The 20,337-nt window shown below is 42.8% G+C and overlaps 1 protein-coding gene across 1 annotated transcript; it reads left to right on the top strand.

The window, feature by feature from the left end:
• The first annotated feature begins 6,913 nt into the window (after window positions 1–6,913).
• Window positions 6,914–19,781, top strand: thbs1b (thrombospondin 1b). The gene is made up of 23 exons (XM_034135553.1): window positions 6,914–7,103; window positions 7,275–7,363; window positions 7,526–8,085; window positions 8,905–8,980; window positions 9,299–9,382; window positions 9,498–9,607; window positions 10,299–10,424; window positions 11,431–11,527; window positions 12,409–12,582; window positions 12,757–12,933; window positions 13,030–13,203; window positions 13,452–13,579; window positions 13,687–13,839; window positions 14,003–14,221; window positions 14,351–14,458; window positions 14,953–15,112; window positions 15,223–15,341; window positions 16,377–16,611; window positions 16,739–16,966; window positions 17,070–17,341; window positions 17,449–17,546; window positions 17,645–17,784; window positions 17,883–19,781. The coding sequence occupies exons 2-23, from the start codon at window positions 7,300–7,302 to the stop codon at window positions 17,888–17,890; spliced, it is 3,510 nt and encodes a 1,169-aa protein (XP_033991444.1). The 5' UTR covers window positions 6,914–7,103; window positions 7,275–7,299; the 3' UTR covers window positions 17,891–19,781.
• The last annotated feature ends 556 nt before the right edge of the window (window positions 19,782–20,337 follow it).

The raw sequence follows: 20,337 nt of genomic DNA on the forward strand, positions 1-20,337 counted from the left end.
AGGAGACGCTCAGGTGGTCATCTATGGGTCTGCATCACCGTAAAATAGATTTTGAGCTCAAGAATGCATCAGATCTAATTGGACCGAAAGTGCAAACGGTCACTTCATTGTTTGAGATTAAATAGCATACAGTAACATACCGAAAAGGTGACATACATTATCCTTACCTAGCATTAGGGAGCTATTCTTTCTGAATAGACCAACGTTTCTTTGCTGACAAGGGAGTGTGTATGGCCATAATTTAACCATTGAAGCTCTGTTTTTGTGTGCTTTGTGCTAGATAATTACCGTAAAGAAGCAGCAGGGCTTGCTGCTGTGAGTGTGTGTGTGAGTGTGAGTGTGAGTGTGAGTGTGAGTGTGAGTGTGAGTGTGAGTGTGAGTGTGTGTGTGCGTGTGTGTGTGTGTGCGTGTGTGCGTCTGTCTGGGTGTTGTGCTTGGAGAAACAACTGCAGTAATCTCCCATGAGTGTGTGACCTCAGGCAGGGTCTCACTCAGCTGAGCGACAAACACTTCAGCACCTGAGTACAGAGTGTTGTGTGTACGGTCAGTAGCGGTGAAAACAACCACTAAATCTAATTAATTATCATTATATCAGCTGATTACTGGTCATAGAAATTATTCAATGCCCAATGAGCTACAAGTTCCGACAACGAACTCAATACCCAAAGACACAACGTTATAAAATACCGAAAAAGCAGCATACATGAAGCCACATACAATCATAAATATTGTGGATGCTTATAAGTACATGCAAATATATAGGGAAAGTCCAATTCAAACATAGCACATCAGTGATTTCAAGTCTCTATTAAAATGCCAATAAAGCATCAGATTATAAGGGATTCACGTTCGTCAGTAATAACGGTGTTAATCTACTCTTCAAAAATCTTAAAATTGCATTGCTTGCCAGAGGAAGAGTGCAAAACCCAAATGTATCTAATTTACAATTATAAAACAGCAGGGGAAAAAGGAAGATTTGAGGCTCTGTTTACATGTTTGGTAAAGAAGTCCCCCTGAAACTGAAAAATGCCCCCTCTACCAATAAAATCTCACAACAAAGTCAACTGTGAACATCATGGATCTCTTCTCTCTGAGGATGCAGTTCCAAGTTTCTGCAGAGCTCACATCATTCTGTAAATATGAGCTGTTGACTGGGGATCATTCCCAATCATCTTGGCGTAATTGGGAGTAGGGCGTGGGAATAAATCAGGCTGCGATCTCTTTCTGCAGATTATATTACACAAGCCATTATTACAGTACAAGAAGAAAATGTATACCTCCAATTTACTGAAATTTGATGTTCTTGTGGGTTTTAATCCGACAAAAAGCTGTAACATCATAGTCGAGCCAGGTTAGGCCAATGACTCATTACTGTGTGTTTACTGTACAAACCAGAGATGCGTCTATAATCAATCATTGCCTGTCATCTCCAACAAAGATTAACAAGCTTACTGCAACATACTGTATCCACAAACTCATTTTCAGAAAGCATGCCACTACGTCTTCAAGGGAAGTAGAAGCCGTCCAGACGACTGAAAACTCGCGTTGGCAGCGAGCGAGAGCATCTTTCTGTCAACTCTCACATTAAAACTCTCCCATTTAATCAACTTTAATACCAAAGGCTTGAATCATCAGCTTCCTGATGCCAATTACGTGGAAGCAGGCCTGGGTCAGGACCTGTCGTGACGCTTGATGAATTCCTGTACCTTTATTCAGAGCGAAACACTGAAGCGTATCATGGCATGATTGGACAACGAAATTACATATTTATGCTCTTCTTCCTTGAACCCTTCATTACTAATCTACTTTTTCCAATGTCCTACTAACTTCTGATTAGTCCGCTACTCCTTTGTTTCCTTATTTACTCTCCTTGGTTTATTCTTTTATCTCCCCTTTGATTATTTTATTTCCTTGTTTCTCCCTGCCCTACTTTCCTCCTCTCATTACACCTTTCCTTGTTATTTTATTTCCTTTCTTTGGTCTTGCATTATTTCCTTGTTCGCTCTCTTTTTATCTCTCCTCATTCTTCTTTGTCATTTCCTACTATTTGTTTTCTTCTCCTCTTCCTATTTTTCTCCATCTTTCCTTGTTCCTTCTCCCTTTTCCTTGTTTCCTTGTTATTCTCTCCTTTCCAGATTCACCCTCATCTCCTTGCCTTTCCTGTCGCCCCTTCTCCTTATGTCGCCCCTTCTCCTTTTGTCCTCTCCTCATTCCCTATTTTTTTCCCTTCCTGGGTCTGGTTTCTCCTCTCCTACTCTCATTTATATGAATGCACCTGCCAATTGCCTGGTCAAGTTAGATGCTGCGTATCACAGTGCACTGAGATTTGTGACAAACTGTAAAGTATTAACCCATTACTGTACCCTGTATGCAAGGGCTGGTTTGCCTTCACTAACTGTACGGAGGCTCAGTCACTGGTACATTTTTATATATAAAGCCATGTTAGGGAAACTTCCATCCTACATCTGCTCCCTGATCTCACGGCGAATTGTAAGTGGCTACTGCCTGAGATCGCATGCTGTGGTTTTATTAAATGTGCCAACTGCTAGGACTGTTTTAGGGAAAATAGCATTTAGATGCGCAGCTCCACTGTCTTGGAATAGTCTGCAATTAAAATGGAAACTGAGCAATCTGGTGCCACTAAATGTTTTTAAAGCTTGGTTGGATGCTACTGAATCGGAAGCTGTTGGTACCTGTTCATGTGGATAGTTATGTAAATTGTAATCCCTGTAATGCTACTGTATGATGTCCTTTTGTTGCTCTGTTTATGTTTTAATGTTTCATGTGGAACCTACTTGAGCAGGTCTCCCTTGAAAAAGAGATCAATGATCTCAATGGGATACAACCTGGATAAATAAAGGTGTGAAATGAAATGAAATGAATTTCCTTGTTACTCATCTCCTTTCCTCTTAGAACCACTTCTGCACTTAACTTCGTCTCTTCTCCCTTCATCCGTATAGCAAAAAACAGGAAATCAAGAGTGAAGGAAGAAGCTGTTTGGGTTGCACCCTCACAGCAGAACGGTAGAAGTACACAGCAGTCTTTGGTGGATGTGTGTGGCAGAATGTGTTTATTCGAACAGATTTCCCCTGGATCCTTTTATTTATATCTTGTCCTGCCAAAAACAGCAGCACATTTTTCTCCTGTAAATTCTTCACAGGCTGAGCTTATAAAATAACAAACCAACACAAACAGGAGTTTTAGATGAGCTTAAACAAGCTCCCACAGTGTGCATCAATCACGACGCGAGTAAAGGCCTTCCAAAACCGACAAATCGTTATCTTTTTCATGTTTTTATGTTACATTTTAGACAAATTGTCCTGGCACGAGAGCTTTTGAGAGTGGGTCGTCCACAGGCTGAGACAAGCGACCTTCAGCCTCCATCAGGGGTCCTCATCTGAGACCAGTGCTGACCTCAGGGCCCTTCAGTGCGGACATTTAAAGGGGACCTATCATGCAAAATGCACTTTTGTACGTCTTTTATACATGAATATGTGTCCCCGGTGTTCCAGGGAACTCACCAAGTGTCAGAAAACACAACCCTCTCTATTTTCCTCCATACCCAAATCTCTAAAAAAGGGGCTGCAACGGATCTGATAAAAACTGATCCAGATTTGAACACTGTCCTGACGTCAGGACGGTGGCGCTACGGCTATTGGGCCAACTCCACCAATCAGGAGGAGACAGCCACGGCCATTGCCGTTCGAAAGCGCTGGAGACGCTGTAGTACATATGCCAGGCCAGTAGATGGTGCTGTTCTCACAGAATCTGCCCTTGCAAAAACAGAGCTAAAAAATGTCAAATTGAGCGAAATGAGGCATGGCTAAAATGCATGATCTGTTTGGTATTTTGAAAAAAAAAAAGTATAAATATGCCTTATATAGGTATGGTCCTACACTATATTATTCAAATATAGCATGATAGGTCCACTTTAAACCAGCTCCTACACCAGCACACATTTCTGTTAAACTCATACCTGTCGCACGACATATAAAAGCAGGTGTCTTATGCATTAAGTAGATTAATTACACTGCTATGTGCAGACAGAAGAAGTTTGAGTTTTTCTGTCGGAGAACGGCAAAAGGTAGAATTACTCATCTGTCAAATGTGGATCTGTCTACCATCACCAGGTAGTCAAAACAAGGTCTGATTTTACACAGGAGAGCACGCACTGTGACATTTGCCCTAATAAAAGGGAAAAAGGATATCAGAATAATATGCTGGCTGATTGAAAAGTGGACAAGAGAACAAAGTGCGTGTCACCATCTGGAAAAGAAAAAGTGAGTTCTCCCTTTTAACCATAAACAGTGATTTTCTCAGTCAGTATAAACAGCTTAGAGAGTGTTTGGTTTACGGGATCCTGCTACATACATTTGAAACAACAGCACAAACATGTCTGCCAAACATCGAAGGACTAAGACAGAGCTGTCTGTACTAAATTAGTCCTCTAACACTATCTAATCTAATTTTCCAGATGTATTTCTCTGTCCCCTCTGCAAAAAAATCTATTGGCAGAAGAGCGGTCATGTTCAAAGCCCCAACAGACTGGAATACTTTACCTGCTGCTATTAGATCTCTTGCTTCATTGGGTATGTTTAAACATGCATTATCATCTCACTTTCAACTGGTCTCCACTTGTTATTGATGAAACTGATCTGCTCGACTGTCTCTCAAATTGTAATGATTGTAATGAATGTATGTATTACTTGAATTTTACTTAAAGGAGAGGTGTCATGGCCATTTCCACTGATCATAATTCCATTGTTGAGGTCTACTAGAATAGATTTATACTGTGCAATTTTCCAAACTCACATTGGTTTCTCATACAGCATCTCTGTAAACTACGTGTATTCACTGAATTTCACTCTCTGCCTTTAACGGCATGTTGTAGCTCCAAAAGCTCCAGCCCCCACCCTTCCTGTGAGCACAGTGTGCTCTGATTGGTCGGGACGTTGTGAATCGCGCTGAGCTCCGTGGAGGTGTTGTTTCCTTGTTTAGGATACATAGCGAAACACAGCCAAACTCATCCTGAGCACACACAAACTCACAGCCGAAGTAAAAACAATAAGTGTGGCTTGATATTGAGTAAGAAAAAGGTTGATAAACGCTGTGAGAATGGGTCTGCAGAGAGAATTTCACCGCGATCCCAACTGTCTGTTATCAGCCTGCAGCCAGGGAGGAGAAATCAGCTGAGCTGCTCCCTGCACACAGATGTGTGTGTGAGGAAGTCCGTGGATCGGTCAATTTGGACCAATCAGTGGGGGCTTAACGTAACGGCTCCGCGGACGTAACGTAACGGCTCCACGGATTGGTCCATTTCGTTCCGGGTACGGCTTGACATCATGCCATCCCGGAAGAATCAAATGGACAATGACGTATCTCCAACGAGGCGTTTTGGGGAGGTATTTTCTGTGTTAGAGTTTTACTCGCTACAGGGTGTACTTTGAGGGTTTTGACTCTGCACACCGTTTACATGCATAAAAACCTTCATAACACACAAGGGGACGGGTAATAACCGGAAAAGCATGACACCTCTCCTTTAACAGACTGTACGTGGTTTGTCTTGTTTGTCATGTTTTTCTTTTTGTCTGTTTGTTTATGTATGTCTGTAAGTTGTTGCTATTGTCGGGTCCCCTTGAAAACGAGATGGTGCATCTCAAGGGGTTTATCCCAATAAATACAATTTCTATATAATCACTGATTAAGACGGTATGTTTGTTTATTTATGCAAGTATGAAAGTTCTTCACATCATAAGGCGACACACTGAAAAAGATGTGTAGCGTTCAAAATGTGATTCTTGACTGGCATCTTTAAAAAAGGTAGACATTTACTTCTTGCATTATTTTGAATTTGACATTTTCTGTATTTGTCATCGTATTTATTTATGAATTATTAATGCAATGCTATTATGTTTGTGTTTCACCACAGGATGTTTTTAGTTTTGCTTCTAAAAAAAAAAACCCCACTAATCTACCAACATGCTCCCACTTCATGTTGTTTTCTTGCCTTTCGAGTGCCTTAATGAATCAGCTTGTGTGGAGGCGGTCATACACTTTTACAGTGTTCAAGACTTAAAACAGGATGTGTAATAAAATATCTCTAATTATAACGCTCTAATTTTCTCTTAAACACCCAACAGAAAATGTGAAAATGTGGATGTCAGGTGTGCTGCAGCCCTCACTGCCTCAGGCCTCTCTCCAGTGAACTCACATCAGCTCCTAGCGGCTGGAGCTGGAACTGCATGTGGAGGATAATACTGAAGCCACTGTTCAGAGCTAATATGTGAGCTATTTGACAATAAAACAACGATTTTTAAACAAGCTTAAAAATAGAGAGATTCTGTAGTATATTAAGGAATATATTAATAGGTATTACAAAATTGTAAACTTTGCATCATCATGGGACACAGGCAAACAGTGCATTGGAATAATATAATGATGTTTCTACTGACATATGATATAATAGTGACATATTGAGACCTTGCAGAATAACCCAGGAGTGATTTTGCATGTCTTTTTGTTATGTTTGTTCACTTCACATAGCATGGAGACATGTGTGGAATATAATAGGACTATAACAGTAGTTTTTAGTGTGCTTATCTTATGGGAATGTGTGAGATGGAAATACTTCTGAAGGGTGATGGATGGACGCTGTGAGAGGAAACACTGGTCCATTAAAGTCTGAGTGCAACACACTGAAGTCGGTCCCTCATCCAAAGCGGACTTTCCCCCCTCCCTCTCTCTCTCCCTCTCTCTCTTTCTCCCTCTCTCTCTTTCTCCCTCTCTCTCTCCCTCTCTCTGAGTTAAGAGGTTTAAGCTCGTCCCTTTTTCTCAGCTCACCGTGATTGGACGACGCCACTTCTTAGGAATGGCATCAAACTATTTAAATAGCACTTTGTCCCCCCTCGGCTTAAAAGGGAGATTTTTAGCGGCCGATACCAGAAAGGACAAGTTTTCAATCAAGACACAAGAAGACTTTTTTCACGGTGGAACTTTTTAATTTGAAATAATTCTCCATAAATTCACTCTTGAGGATTATTGCTGGATTTCTAAATATTTTTGCGGGATTGTATTACTTTTGCTCTGCTGTTTTCGTTAAGCAGGTGAGTTGGGAATATTCTAAGGAATGCATATTTCTGCAGCTGCAGAACGTTTTGATTTGTGACTTTAATAACTTCTTCATGTTTTCAACCTGCACACTGACTTTTGTCTGGCATTGGTTTTTATGTAATAAATGGTTAGATTTTGGGGTGTTTTGTCGTTGTTTGTCACAGGCAGCAGGTTGGTGCTTCATTCACCATGAAGTTGACAGGGATATTTTTGCTTCTGATGTGTTGGAGCTGCGAGGGCGCGCGAGTTGCAGGTGAGTTTCTCCTCAGAATATTCCTCACAGATAGGAAACTGTTTATTATGATGGGAGTCTGGAGAGTTTTTTAAGCAGTTTGCAGTGTATTGAAAGTGAAAACAACAGGATGTCTGGTGCACTGCTAGACAAAGGCTGACTGCTTCTTATTATTCCCTGCAGAGAGTCGAGACGACAATAGCGTGTATGACTTGTTTGAGCTGGTCAAAGTCCCGAAGAAGAACCACGGGGTGACCCTGGTGAAAGGAGACGACCCGTACAGCCCCGCTTACAAGATCCTCAACCCGGACCTGATCCCCCCGGTCCCCGAGAGCGCCTTTAGGGACCTGATCGACTCCATCCACGCCGAGAGGGGGTTCCTCCTCCTGCTCAACTTCAAGCAGTTCAAGCGGACCAGGGGCTCCCTCCTGACCGTGGAGAAGAAGGACGGATCCGGACCCGTGTTCGAGATCGTCTCCAATGGAAAGGCGAACACCCTCGACATAGTTTTCTCCACCGAGAACAAGCAGCAGGTGGTTTCCATTGAAGATGCGGACCTGGCTACGGGGCAGTGGAAGAATATCACGCTGTTCGTGCAGGAGGACCGCGCGCAGCTGTACGCCGGATGCGAGGAGGTGAACACCGCGGAGCTGGACGCGCCCATCCAGAGCATCCTCACCCTGGAGACCCCGGCCAGCTCCCAGCTACGGATCGGCAAGGGAGCCGTGAAGGACAGGTTCATGGTGAGAACACCCGTCATTATAAACAGAGGAAATTCAGTCACGTCTTTAGAGTCGTGAGTGGATAGTTTTGTTTAAAACACAGAAGTGGTTGAAGTACTCAGATCTTGTACTTAATTAGAAGAACTACAGTGTAGGAACACTCTGTTACAAGTAAAAGTCCTGCATTCAAAATGTTACTCAAGTAAAAGTACAAAAGCATTAGCATCAAACTATACATAGAGTAAAAGTACTCATTATGCAGATTGGCACTTTTCCGAATATATCGTTTTTATTGTAATAATGTATTAATCTAAGTGTTCTCAAAGCTGGTAACGGTGCAGCTAGTTTTTGTGACTTTGTATACTGCAGGGTAGCTTGTGAATTTACTCCAGGTGTAACTAAAGTCTGATTTAAGTGTTTATTATATTTCACATCATTAATCCAAATCTGCCAAGTAGCTAAAGGCAGCTAAAGGTAAATAAGTCTAGTAGAGTAAAAGTACACCATTTACCCCTGAATTGAAGTGGTGTATGTGTTTTTACTGTATTTATTCTTAAATGTATTTTATTTTTATTTTGTAAAGCACTTTGAATTGTCGCGTACTGAAAGGTGCTATATAAATAAACTTGCCTTGCCTTGCCTTGTAGAAGTACGAAGCAAAACATTGAAATACTAAAGTAGAAACCCCTCAAAATTGTACTTAAGTACAGTACTTAGAGTAAATCTTTAAACAAAACACTTTAGTTACTTGACACCACTTCTTATGTGCTTTTACATTCAGCAATGAAACATTAGCTGCTTTTCAGGATCATAGTTTAAAGTGAACATCCATACTTGCAGGGGGTCTTACAAAACGTCCGGTTTGTGTTTGGAGCGTCACTGGAAGCGATCCTGCGCAACAAAGGATGCCAAAGCTGTAAGTACTCACAAATCTTGTCTGTTTACTCACCACTCATGTGCTTCATGTTCTGCCAAGTACTAAGTCCTTATCAAAGACATGTGTACACTTTAATTACTTGATGATAGCCTCACAGTTTACAACTTGTCACACAGGAATGCCACTATACACATTTCTCAGGGTGCTGTGGTCGCTGGGCTGCAGCATTAACATATTACTTGTCTTAATGAGTAATTGTGGGAGGTGTAACATTTGAGAATAGTATTCCCTCTCATTAATAAGACTAGATGAGTGTGCAAATATGTAGTTTGATTTATGGTACTGTTCTTATTTCAGCTATAAGGACTGACTCCCTGGTCCTGGAGAACCTCAATGGATCCTCAGCAATCAGAACAGAGTACACTGGACACAAGACTAAGGGTAAACACCGCTTACATCACCCTCCTTTTCTCATGGCTGTTCATTTCGACTGATCACACTTTTTCTTATACCTTCACTGCCAAATCATGACTTTCCTCCCTGTATTTTTTATAAGACCTGCAGATGGTCTGTGGCTTCTCCTGTGAGGATCTGATCGGCATGTTTAAGGAGCTGAAGGGCCTCGGTGTGGTGGTGAAGGAGCTGTCCAATGAGCTCCGCCAGCTGGTAAGGAGGAGGAAACCTGCCAGACCGTCTGGTGGCAGAGAGCAGGAGACAGTCTGCCTGTGTGTGTGTGTGTGTGTGTGTGTGTGTGTGTGTGTGTGTGTGTGTGGTGTGTGTGTGTGTGTGTGTGTGTGTGTGTGTGTGTGTGTGTGTGTGTGTGTGTGTGTGTGTGTGTGTGTTAGATGTGTCTAGTCTCTATGTTACCGTCACCACCTGTGTGCACCACCGTTGTCAGAATAGCATTAGACATTAGGTATCTCCAAGGTATTAAAGTTTTCAAAGTAAAAGCTTATTTTCTGTTAATCAAATGAAGTTAACAATACTTTGAGTGCTCTGAAAACAATGGAGCCCAGAAGATGTATGCATTTTAGAGTGAATAGTGCTAAACTTAAATCTAAAATATCCACTATCTTATTCACGCAAAACAAAAGTTTACAGCTTTATGGCATCAGTTCAAAGGTTTCCCAACCCATATAAAATTCTACAAAAAAACAATTCTCTCTCTAGATAGTATAATGTCAAGCTTGTATGGATTAACAACGAAGTAGTTGTGCATATTCACATCTTTTTTTATAAGCAATCAACAAATACTCGTTACTTTCTTACATATCTTTAGTACATTTTAATGAGAAAGGTAGAAGCTTATTGGCATCTACCGGTAATTAAAATCTGTGTTGTGTCTGTTCCCTCCCAGACGGATGAGAACAAGCTGATTAAGAACCGCATTGGCATTCACAGCGGAGTCTGCATCCACAACGGCATCGTGCACAAGAACAGAGACGAGTGGACCGTGGATGACTGCACCGAGTGCACTTGTCAGGTGAGATCTCCAGAGTGTGTATTATCTCTTCCTAAGTACTTAAATACACGTGTGAGGGGATGCACTCTGTACTCCGACTTGTTTATACACGCACACACACACTCGAATGGAAAGACCACTCGCGCACACACCTACACACACACTTGACACCACTCAACTGATCTGGTCAGTAATTAGTGGTGTGAAGGCCTGGCAGAAGCTCAACGGCAGCCTTTACTGCTGTAATGAGAGGTCCGCTGACAGAAGTTCAACTTGAGTGTGGCCTAGACGGACTTGACCAGACTTTAAGTGATGCATTGTAATTAAGAACAAGACCTTGGCACTGACTGAATGAAGTGGAAATAAAGGATGGGTTGAGCGCCCTGCATTTCACCATTACATTCCTGATTTTCTCTTCTACTGATACGCTAGTTGCACTTATTTCACTTTTTCTGCCCTGATCAGATCCAGGAGGGAGAACATAATCATGCATAGTTAGCCAGTTGAGATCCCTGAGTCATTCACACTGTACCCACACAGGTTGTGCTGACAATCTGGCTTCACTTGTTTGGGGCTCAGCGCCCAGTTTCGGCTCTACAGTCAAATCCACTTCCATTATTGAGACTTTTGGACTCATTCCCACCCTCTCCTGACCCAGTGGGCAGGTGGTTGTCTGCAGGGGTCTCCGCTCCCAGCCAGAATCCTGCTTTTTTGTTTGTCAGGCATGCTGAATCTGTGCAAACTCAGATGTTGGAGCAGAGTGTTTAATGAGTTGGTTGCACGGACATGGACAAAAACTTGGATTTAAAGAAATTACTCTGTAACACGCACTCCTTTTAAAAAAGGTTCACAGAACATTCAACTCCACAATAGTGACACTGTTCTGGATTGTTTCAACCCATTTAACAATGTGAGATTCAACCCAACATCTGGACTTAATTCAGTAGAAAACTGCAGCAACGCTTGATAGATATTCATATATTTGAGCATGTGTTTAACACTTCATTTGATCTCTTTGCTCCTGCAGAACTCTGCTACCGTGTGCCGCAAGATCTCTTGCCCCCTGCTCTCCTGTGCTAATGCTACTATTCCTGATGGAGAGTGCTGCCCTCGCTGTGGAACACGTAAGTATTTCTGTTTTCTGAAGCACAACTTATTGTTAGAATCTGCATAGCTAAAGGAAAGCACATTTTAATTGCATTTACGTAAACGTGCACTGTAAGCAACTGTACTAACGGCCCCTGTGAGCTAGAATGTATATGTTTAAACTAACACACAGAGCATTCGAACACTGCCTCATTCACGGAAAGAGCCATTTCTATGTTATTTGCCATGTACAACAAAAAGCCACAAATATTTCCCTGGCAAAGGTCTCTATTCAAGAGAAAACATGTTAACTTTAGAGATGATTTAACTGCAATAACATCCGAGTAAATGAAAGGGTGCTTATGTGTTTGGAACATTGGTTCTTTGTGCTCAAAAACATCTTTGAAACGGCTGTAATTTGCCAAAATTGGTTAAAGCGGTATGGAAAATTGGTTGGCTGTTTAGTGAAGCCATCTTCTACTTAAGAAGAAGTGACATGCTCCTCATACCAATGCAGGGTTGGCTGCAATGCCTCCCTAAAACCTAAATAAACAGGGGAAGCACCATTCATCCAGACCTCAGCCACTTGTCGAAGTCATTACACACCCAGGGCCGTGTTTGCAAAATCTGTTTCCTCTCTAAGAAAACATAAGCCGATGGGGCATCCCTATGTACCCCGAGGACAGTGGCCCTTTCTGTTTCTCTCAGCGAGTTATTCTCTGCCCTCCCTCTCAACAGACGACCTTCTATCTGTCCAACTCCCAGCTAAATCCACACTATTAGCCCTCCGCTTTAAGAGCTTTCCCTCCTCATTTAGGCTTGGGGGTGTTTGTGAGGGGTGCTGCCTCGGAGGAATAGCCCTTTTATTGTCTGCCTCTTCCCCTCTCTCTCATACTCTCTCCCTCTCCCTCCTTCTCAGCGAGCGACTATGCAGAAGACGGCTGGTCGCCGTGGTCTGAATGGACCCATTGTTCCGTGTCATGTGGGCGGGGTATCCAGCAGCGTGGGCGCTCTTGCGACCGTATCAATAGCAACTGCGAGGGCACCTCTGTGCAGACCCGCGACTGCTACCTCCAGGAGTGTGACAAGCGATGTAAGTTAACACAACATACTCTCACCCAGCCAAACAAAACCAAATAAGCAGCAAGCCTAACCCTATCTATCTGAGAGATACTTGGCTCACCATCACTGGGCCATAATATATGATTGAGCCACAAAGGAGCAGCAATTGGCTTCCAGATAACTGACTTTTCTCTGTGTCCTTTAGTCAAGCAGGACGGCAATTGGAGCCATTGGTCACCCTGGTCCTCCTGCTCCGTCACCTGTGGTGCTGGTGTAATCACCCGTATCCGCCTTTGCAACTCCCCCACCCCTCAGCTTGGAGGCAAGAACTGTGAGGGAGAAGGACGGCAAACTGAGAAGTGTCAGAAATCTCCGTGCCCAAGTAAGTCCCAACATCTGATATTCCTGCCTGCATTTATATGTCTTTTAAACACAGCACAAATAGAAATACATAATTATTTCTTCTCGTCTCCCTTAGTCAATGGTAACTGGGGACCCTGGGCTCCATGGGACACCTGCACTCTCACCTGTGGAGGCGGGGTCCAGAATCGAAAACGCCTGTGCAATAACCCTGAATCCAAATACGGTGGCAAAGAGTGTATCGGTAATCCCAAAGACACCCAGATGTGCAACAAGAAAGCCTGTCCAGTTGGTGAGACATTTAAATCACTTACAGAGCTCCTACAATTAAATTCCATGTAGCCCATCTGTGTTATTTGAAACAGATTGTCTTACAATGTTTAATTTACTTTATCACTGTTTTTGGCATTTTGTTATATTGTTTGTTTAAATCAATTAGGTATGTCATATCCTGATCATGTCCTTCACAAATAGCTCATTAGTGAAAAGGGATACCTTTGAGATGATGTTTCGATAATAATCCAACATTGTGGTTTTCAGATGGGTGCCTGTCCAACCCCTGCTTTGCTGGAGCCAAGTGCACCAGTTTACCTGATGGGTCCTGGAAGTGCGGGAAGTGCCCAGCTGGCTACGCGGGCAATGGTATCAAGTGCAAAGATGTTGATGAGGTAAACTATTAGACCATCTATTATTATTTTGTCAGGTATAAAACATGGTTAATGTATGTTGCCAAGTCCCCAGCTTAATGGGCTCAATGTTTTTATCTTAATAACAGTGCAAGGAGGTCCCAGACGCTTGCTTTGAGTTTAATGGCGTGCACCGCTGTGAGAACACTGAGCCTGGCTACAACTGTCTGCCATGTCCTTCTCGCTACTCAGGACCCCAACCGTTTGGCAAAGGTGTGGAGCAGGCTGCTGCCAAGAAACAGGTGAGTGCAGATACAAATGAAAAATACTGACAAAAGGAATAACTGGTACTGATACAAATGCATCTCCAGGACAGGAATATACTTGAATGTCTAACTTTTCCAGAAACAGAATTTTCGACTATGCACAGTGTGTTCATCTATGCATTCCTTATTCACGCTCCAGGTGTGCACAGCCCGTAATCCCTGCCTCGATGGAAGCCATGACTGCAACAAAAACGCCCGTTGTAACTACCTTGGACACTTTGCCGATCCCATGTTCCGCTGTGAGTGCAAGCCCGGCTATGCTGGCAACGGCCATATCTGCGGAGAGGACACAGATCTGGATGGATGGCCCAACTCTGACCTGGTGTGTGTGGAGAACGCCACCTACCACTGCAAGAAGGTACATAATGATGAAGCAGCTAGGCTCTACTATGTCTTGTGAAGCAAAGTTAGTTTTTCTTCGTCTTTCAGAAATGAAGTTCATTTTTTGTTTTCATCTGACTGTCTGATTGTGTTGTCTGTTATTCAGGACAACTGTCCAAACCTCCCTAACTCTGGGCAAGAAGATCACGATAAGGACGGCATGGGAGATGCCTGTGACAACGATGATGACAATGATGGCATTCCTGACGATAGGGTACGTACAATTCTCTAGTGGTCATAGTCTTGGAAAATGGAGTGTGTGTGTATGTGTATGTGTATGTGTATGTGTATGTGTATGTGTATGTGTATGTGTGTGTGTGTGTGTGTGTGTGTGTGTGTGTGTGTGTGTGTGTGTGTGTGTGTGTGTGTGTGTGTGTTCTTAGATGTTTGCATTCATTATTCATGCCATCTAATAAGAAGGCAGGTGTTGAGGGGGGAGGGGAGGGGAGGGGAGGCAGGAAAGCAAATGTTTCTCCCCTGCCTGAGCCAAAACCTCCAATTCCAACACTGAGGTACAGCTCTGAAGGGGCTGCACTGTGTGTTTGCTAATCCCAACATTAGATTTGGGACAGGGCATACAATAAAGTACCTTTTCATCCTGCATAGCTCCCTCCCTGTAAATAGATCCAATCAGCCTCGGATGGCAAGGGACCTGAAAACTTACACTCTACTCTTCTCTTCCCATTTTGCTGTCTCTTTATCAAACAGGACAACTGCCCATTCGTTTACAACCCCAGGCAGTATGACTATGACCGCGATGATGTTGGTGACCGCTGCGACAACTGCCCTTACAATAGTAACCCAGACCAAACGGACACAGACAACAATGGAGAGGGAGACGCCTGTGCTGTGGACATTGATGGAGATGGTAAGGACTGAAAATGAACCAATGCTCTACAGATAAAACATCTCGTCTCTTCTGAAGTGAGATTATGCCTATAGTGTACTTACTTTTGAATGTTCCCATTAATTCCCTAGGCATAATAAATGAGAAAGACAACTGCCCCCATGTGTACAATGTCGACCAGAAGGACACAGATCTGGACGGCGTGGGAGACATGTGTGATAACTGCCCTCTGGAACATAATCCAGATCAGGTGCGTGGACACACCACCCTTCCCCATTTTCTTCCACCTCACCCACCAACAATAATCCACATTCATCTCCCTGCTTTTCTCTATAGCTCAGCATATATCTGTCTTTCAATTGAGACAGAGCGTCAGTGATTAGCCCTGTGTAGCTGTCTCAGCTTAATCACGCCATGTAAAGGTGGAGAGAATCCTGTATGCAGCAGAAGGGCACATCAGTTCAATAAGGCGTGGTGGGGGGCTAGGGGTCTTTTCAATGGCCCATTGACGTTAGCTGGCTAATGTGAGGGAAGAGGCCCTAGGCTGGATATTACTGAGGAATGGGCTGGCCCTGGGCTGTGTTAGTGCCCTGTCTGCACACCACGGGCCTGCTCAGTCCACCTGTGCTATGCTACACTGAGAAATAGGAATGTGTTGAACAACGGGACTCAGGAAAATGACGGGGGAAGGAGGGGTGAGCCTAAATCTACACGAATGTGGTCTTTAAAGAGTGAATTGACAGAGAAATTGAATGAAGACTGAATTGCACAGTGCAATTAAAGGCCAAAAAAAGACAAGTCTAGACATGAACACAGCAATGTCTTTCAAAAGATAACAAAAATACCTCTTCCCACCCTTCAACTTCTTTCATTCATCCCCTTAGTATTTCCTACTGCTAAAGGGTATGTCTAGTTCTGCCAGATAGGGGTAAAGTGACTTCGCCCTTTACTACAGATGCCGGAGGTGCTCAACAAGCAAATTGGAGTAGGTGGAGCAACAGAGTCTTGTGAAGTGATGTTAGATTTTCACTCGCTAAAACCTGCTGACAGATCTAGGACAAATTGAGCTTGGCAGCTTTACAGAGGCAACATTAGACTGGAAAGTCCGTAATGAAAGCATGAGAGGAGAGACGACTAAACAATGGTAGCAGGAAACACTGCAGGGAAGAAAAAAAAAAGATTAGATGAAATGTAATCACCTGCCTATGTCAAAGAGTTACATCATTGTCCCCTGAAGCCATTTATTAAGTCAGAACACTGACGTCAAATCATTTGACCATTTCAGGTGGATTCAGATGATGACCGAGTGGGAGACAAGTGTGACAGCAACCAGGACATCGATGAGGACGGACACCAGAACAACCTGGACAACTGCCCGTATATCCCCAACGCCAACCAGGCTGACCATGACAAAGATGGCAAGGGAGACGCCTGTGATCATGATGACGATAACGATGGTGTCCCTGATGACAAGGACAACTGCAGACTGGCCTTCAACCCTGACCAACTGGACTCTGACGGTGAGTTAATAGGCCATTTTTCAAACGTGAAGGACACAGTCGCTATCAGTTGAAACAAAGCATTTGGATCGAACGTCGAAACACCTTAGGTACTATTATTAATGAGTATGTAATGTATGTTTTTCAGGTAATGGTCGTGGAGATGCTTGCAAAGACGACTTTGACCAAGACAACGTGCCTGACATCTACGACGTGTGCCCAGAAAACTTTGACATTAGTGAGACAGACTTCCGCAAGTTCCAGATGGTTCCTCTTGACCCCAAAGGCACTTCCCAGATTGATCCTAACTGGGTCGTCCGCCATCAAGGCAAAGAGCTGGTTCAGACGGTCAACTGCGACCCTGGAATCGCTGTCGGTAAGTAAAAAGAATAGGTTGCAAATGTCTAAAAAAAATATTTGACCACATCAACTCATTATTCAATTGAAATTCTGGTTATAAACTTGAATTTTTCCTTCAGGTTATCACGAGTTCAATTCAGTGGACTTCAGCGGGACTTTCTTCATCAACACTGAGAGGGATGATGATTACGCCGGCTTTGTGTTTGGATACCAATCCAGTTCCAGGTTCTACGTGGTGATGTGGAAGCAGATTACACAGACATATTGGTCGAACAAACCCACCAAGGCCCAGGGCTACTCTGGCTTGTCCATTAAAATGGTTAACTCCACCACTGGTCCAGGAGAGCACCTCAGGAACGCCCTCTGGCACACAGGAAATACACCAGGACAGGTAAGATATGTGGTAGGCTTTTGGGGGTTATACTCCCCAAATGCTGTTTTAAATATAGGGAAGTGTACAAATATAAACCAATGGCTGTTTATTTTCCCTTGCCTTAGGTCCGCACTCTCTGGCATGACCCCAAGAGCGTTGGATGGAAAGACTTCACCGCCTACAGATGGCATCTGATCCACAGACCGAGAACAGGACTTATAAGGTGGGTAGAGGATAGTAATGTACTCTCTACATGGGTGTGACGTTTAAATCCCAAGTTTTAGTCCTAATTTGCTTAACTTTTTCTTTTATTCAAAACAGAGTTGTGATGTACGAAGGCAAGAAGATCATGGCAGATTCTGGTAACATCTATGACAAGACATATGCTGGCGGCAGGCTAGGTCTTTTTGTCTTCTCACAAGAGATGGTATACTTCTCAGACCTCAAGTATGAATGCAGAGGTAAGAACTTACGTCTTATCAACTTCCCATAAAGCATTTGATGTTCTGCTTTTAAAATCAAGACCATATCCAACTCTTTTGTCTTCTTCTTTCAACAGATACCTAAATGCACTGCCCAGAAAGCTCTGAGGAATGCACCTTTTTTGTATAAAGTATGAACTTATGTATTCTGATGCAAAGTCCAGGGACCGATTTATCCCCGCAACTCTTTCTTCTGCGGCACGCACACTCTGACGACGCGAAGGGCATGTGGTCAGCCTCAGGGTAACTTGAAGCTGGTTTGGGCAAAGCACAGACCGGTTGACTGCCAGTTGAGGATCAGAGAGCTCCCTCTCCTCCACCCTTAGCATCCATGAGGGCAGGGAGAGCTGGGGGGGAAAAGCAAGCCCTCGAGCTTCGCCAGTAGGACACAAACACCTTTCTATCCCAGCTCTGCCTGCTTTTTGCTCTCTGAAAGACCTCATTCACTTCTGTGCGGGAGCGGCTCCACATAGACAACTATGCACTTCCAAACCTTTACATCTCTCTCTCTCTCTCTCTCTCTCTCTCTCTCTCTCTCTCTTTCTGTCTCACCACTTCAGCCTGTGTGCCTTTCTACCTTCTGGATGGACATCCCAAAGAAAAAAAAAACTGATGAAATATTTCTTTACCAGATCTGCCAGGATGTAGATACTGAATGATATAACATTTGAGGACTCAGAGGATGAAGACAGCAATACCATTTTTTTAGGGTCATGATTGTTAAGGACTTAAGATCTATTGGGAGTTGAGCGAGTTCGAAATAAGGGGAACATGATGATTGTGGTTATGCATGTACTGTAAGTGGAAGACTGGAAAAAGAAAGTGCGTTTACCCATCTACTAATATCTGTAAAAGAATAGAATTACAAAGTTACATTTAGGATAGCTATCTTTGAACTCACAAGTATCATGGGCTTTGTTGATGCTGTCTGGTTGACTAAACAAATCTCAGGGTGGGATGGAAGTAAGATCTTCCTATATCAAACCAGCAAGAGAAAAATATGAGGATTATTTTACAGCCAGTGCTCCCTTCAACATACTTCCCTTCTGACATCAAAACCTTGGTCATTAAGATTTATCACCCTCAGCCTCTGAGGATTTCAATTTTATAAGTATGTAAATACATGTAATTTATTGACTTTTGCCTACAATGTAGGCAGCAAAGGAAATTTGAATGCTTTGAAAAAGTAAAAGAAGTCCATCCAATATTACAGTGAAAACTGATCCAAAATTGGGTACGGCCAGGTATCGGTGTCTCTCATCTCCCGCTGTACAAAGCCAACTAGATATGCTTCAGATAGGGCTATCTAGCATGAAGTGTATGTGACTCGTGTGCCTTTTCTTAAGAGAGAGATGAAAAACAAAGGAAATCTTTGTTGTACAAATATTACCTCATTGCTGTTGTATAATTTGATTAAACAAAAACAAAACCTATAGAAACTTTTTTTTATATTCCTTTGAAATGATGGACATCTTGGTGCCACTGTAGCATGAGCTGTAAATAGTATGTCATTTCATATCTAAAACAAATACAAGCTCCCAATCCCGTGATCTACAACAGAGAAAATAACAGTACAATGGGAGATTTCCTTTTATAAATAATTTTGCTCTATCATGTTTGTCCAATGCTGTTTTTAGCAGATAAATTATTGTTTTGTCTTAGCTGTTTGCGAGAGGTTGATTTGTATGTGCGTGTGTGTAGATAAATGCTATTTAAATAATTTATCAGGATTTGTTGCCTTACCAAAGGCCACACGTCCATCTGTATAAACGGTTTGCACACTGACGTGAGGATGTTCTGTTCTTTATCGTTTTTACCTTTCTTTGTTATTGTGTATCAATGTTACCATTATTTTTGTACAATTAGTTTGGCTTGTCTGTAAACATTTTCTTAGTTGTACAAAGCGAAAATGCTGTTTTTATTCATAGCCATTATTTTGTTACATACTTCAAGACAATAAATAGTTGTTAAAATTCTCAAGCATGTCTGTACTTTTGTGTTTCACATTGGAGCAACTTGACAATGAAGTCTACCTTAGGCAAAACACTTTCACATACTCAAAGCCAAGAATGAATCTCAGTCCCCCCCAAACAGAGTTGTACTTTCAGACCTTCCTCCTGCAGTCATGGTCTCTCTGTGATGAAGGCCACATGAGGAATGTGACACAGACGTCTGCTCCTCAGCTTGATCTGCCTGACCTCTGTGTGATCTGCGCTGACCTCTGCAGAAGCTCAAACAACACAGAGCAAATATTAGGCCAACACAAACCTTGACATTGGGAGAGTGGCTTTGGGACGCAAGCTAAAAAATATCCACTGGGGGACAAAAAAGCAGGAACACAACACAGCAAGTCCACAAACTGTGACCTCATATATCACTTATTGGTAATAACAGCAATACCGTCAGGGTGTTTCTGTTTTTGGTATTTTCCTTCCTATAACTATCTCCTTATCAAGACTCTTTGAAGTTTTTATAGTGGTCACTGTTGTGATGATTCGGCACCAGATGTGCACTGGTAGTACATATGCCCAA

This window comes from Trematomus bernacchii, unplaced genomic scaffold (assembly GCF_902827165.1).
Source record: "Trematomus bernacchii unplaced genomic scaffold, fTreBer1.1, whole genome shotgun sequence".
NCBI classification, from domain to species: domain Eukaryota; kingdom Metazoa; phylum Chordata; class Actinopteri; order Perciformes; family Nototheniidae; genus Trematomus; species Trematomus bernacchii.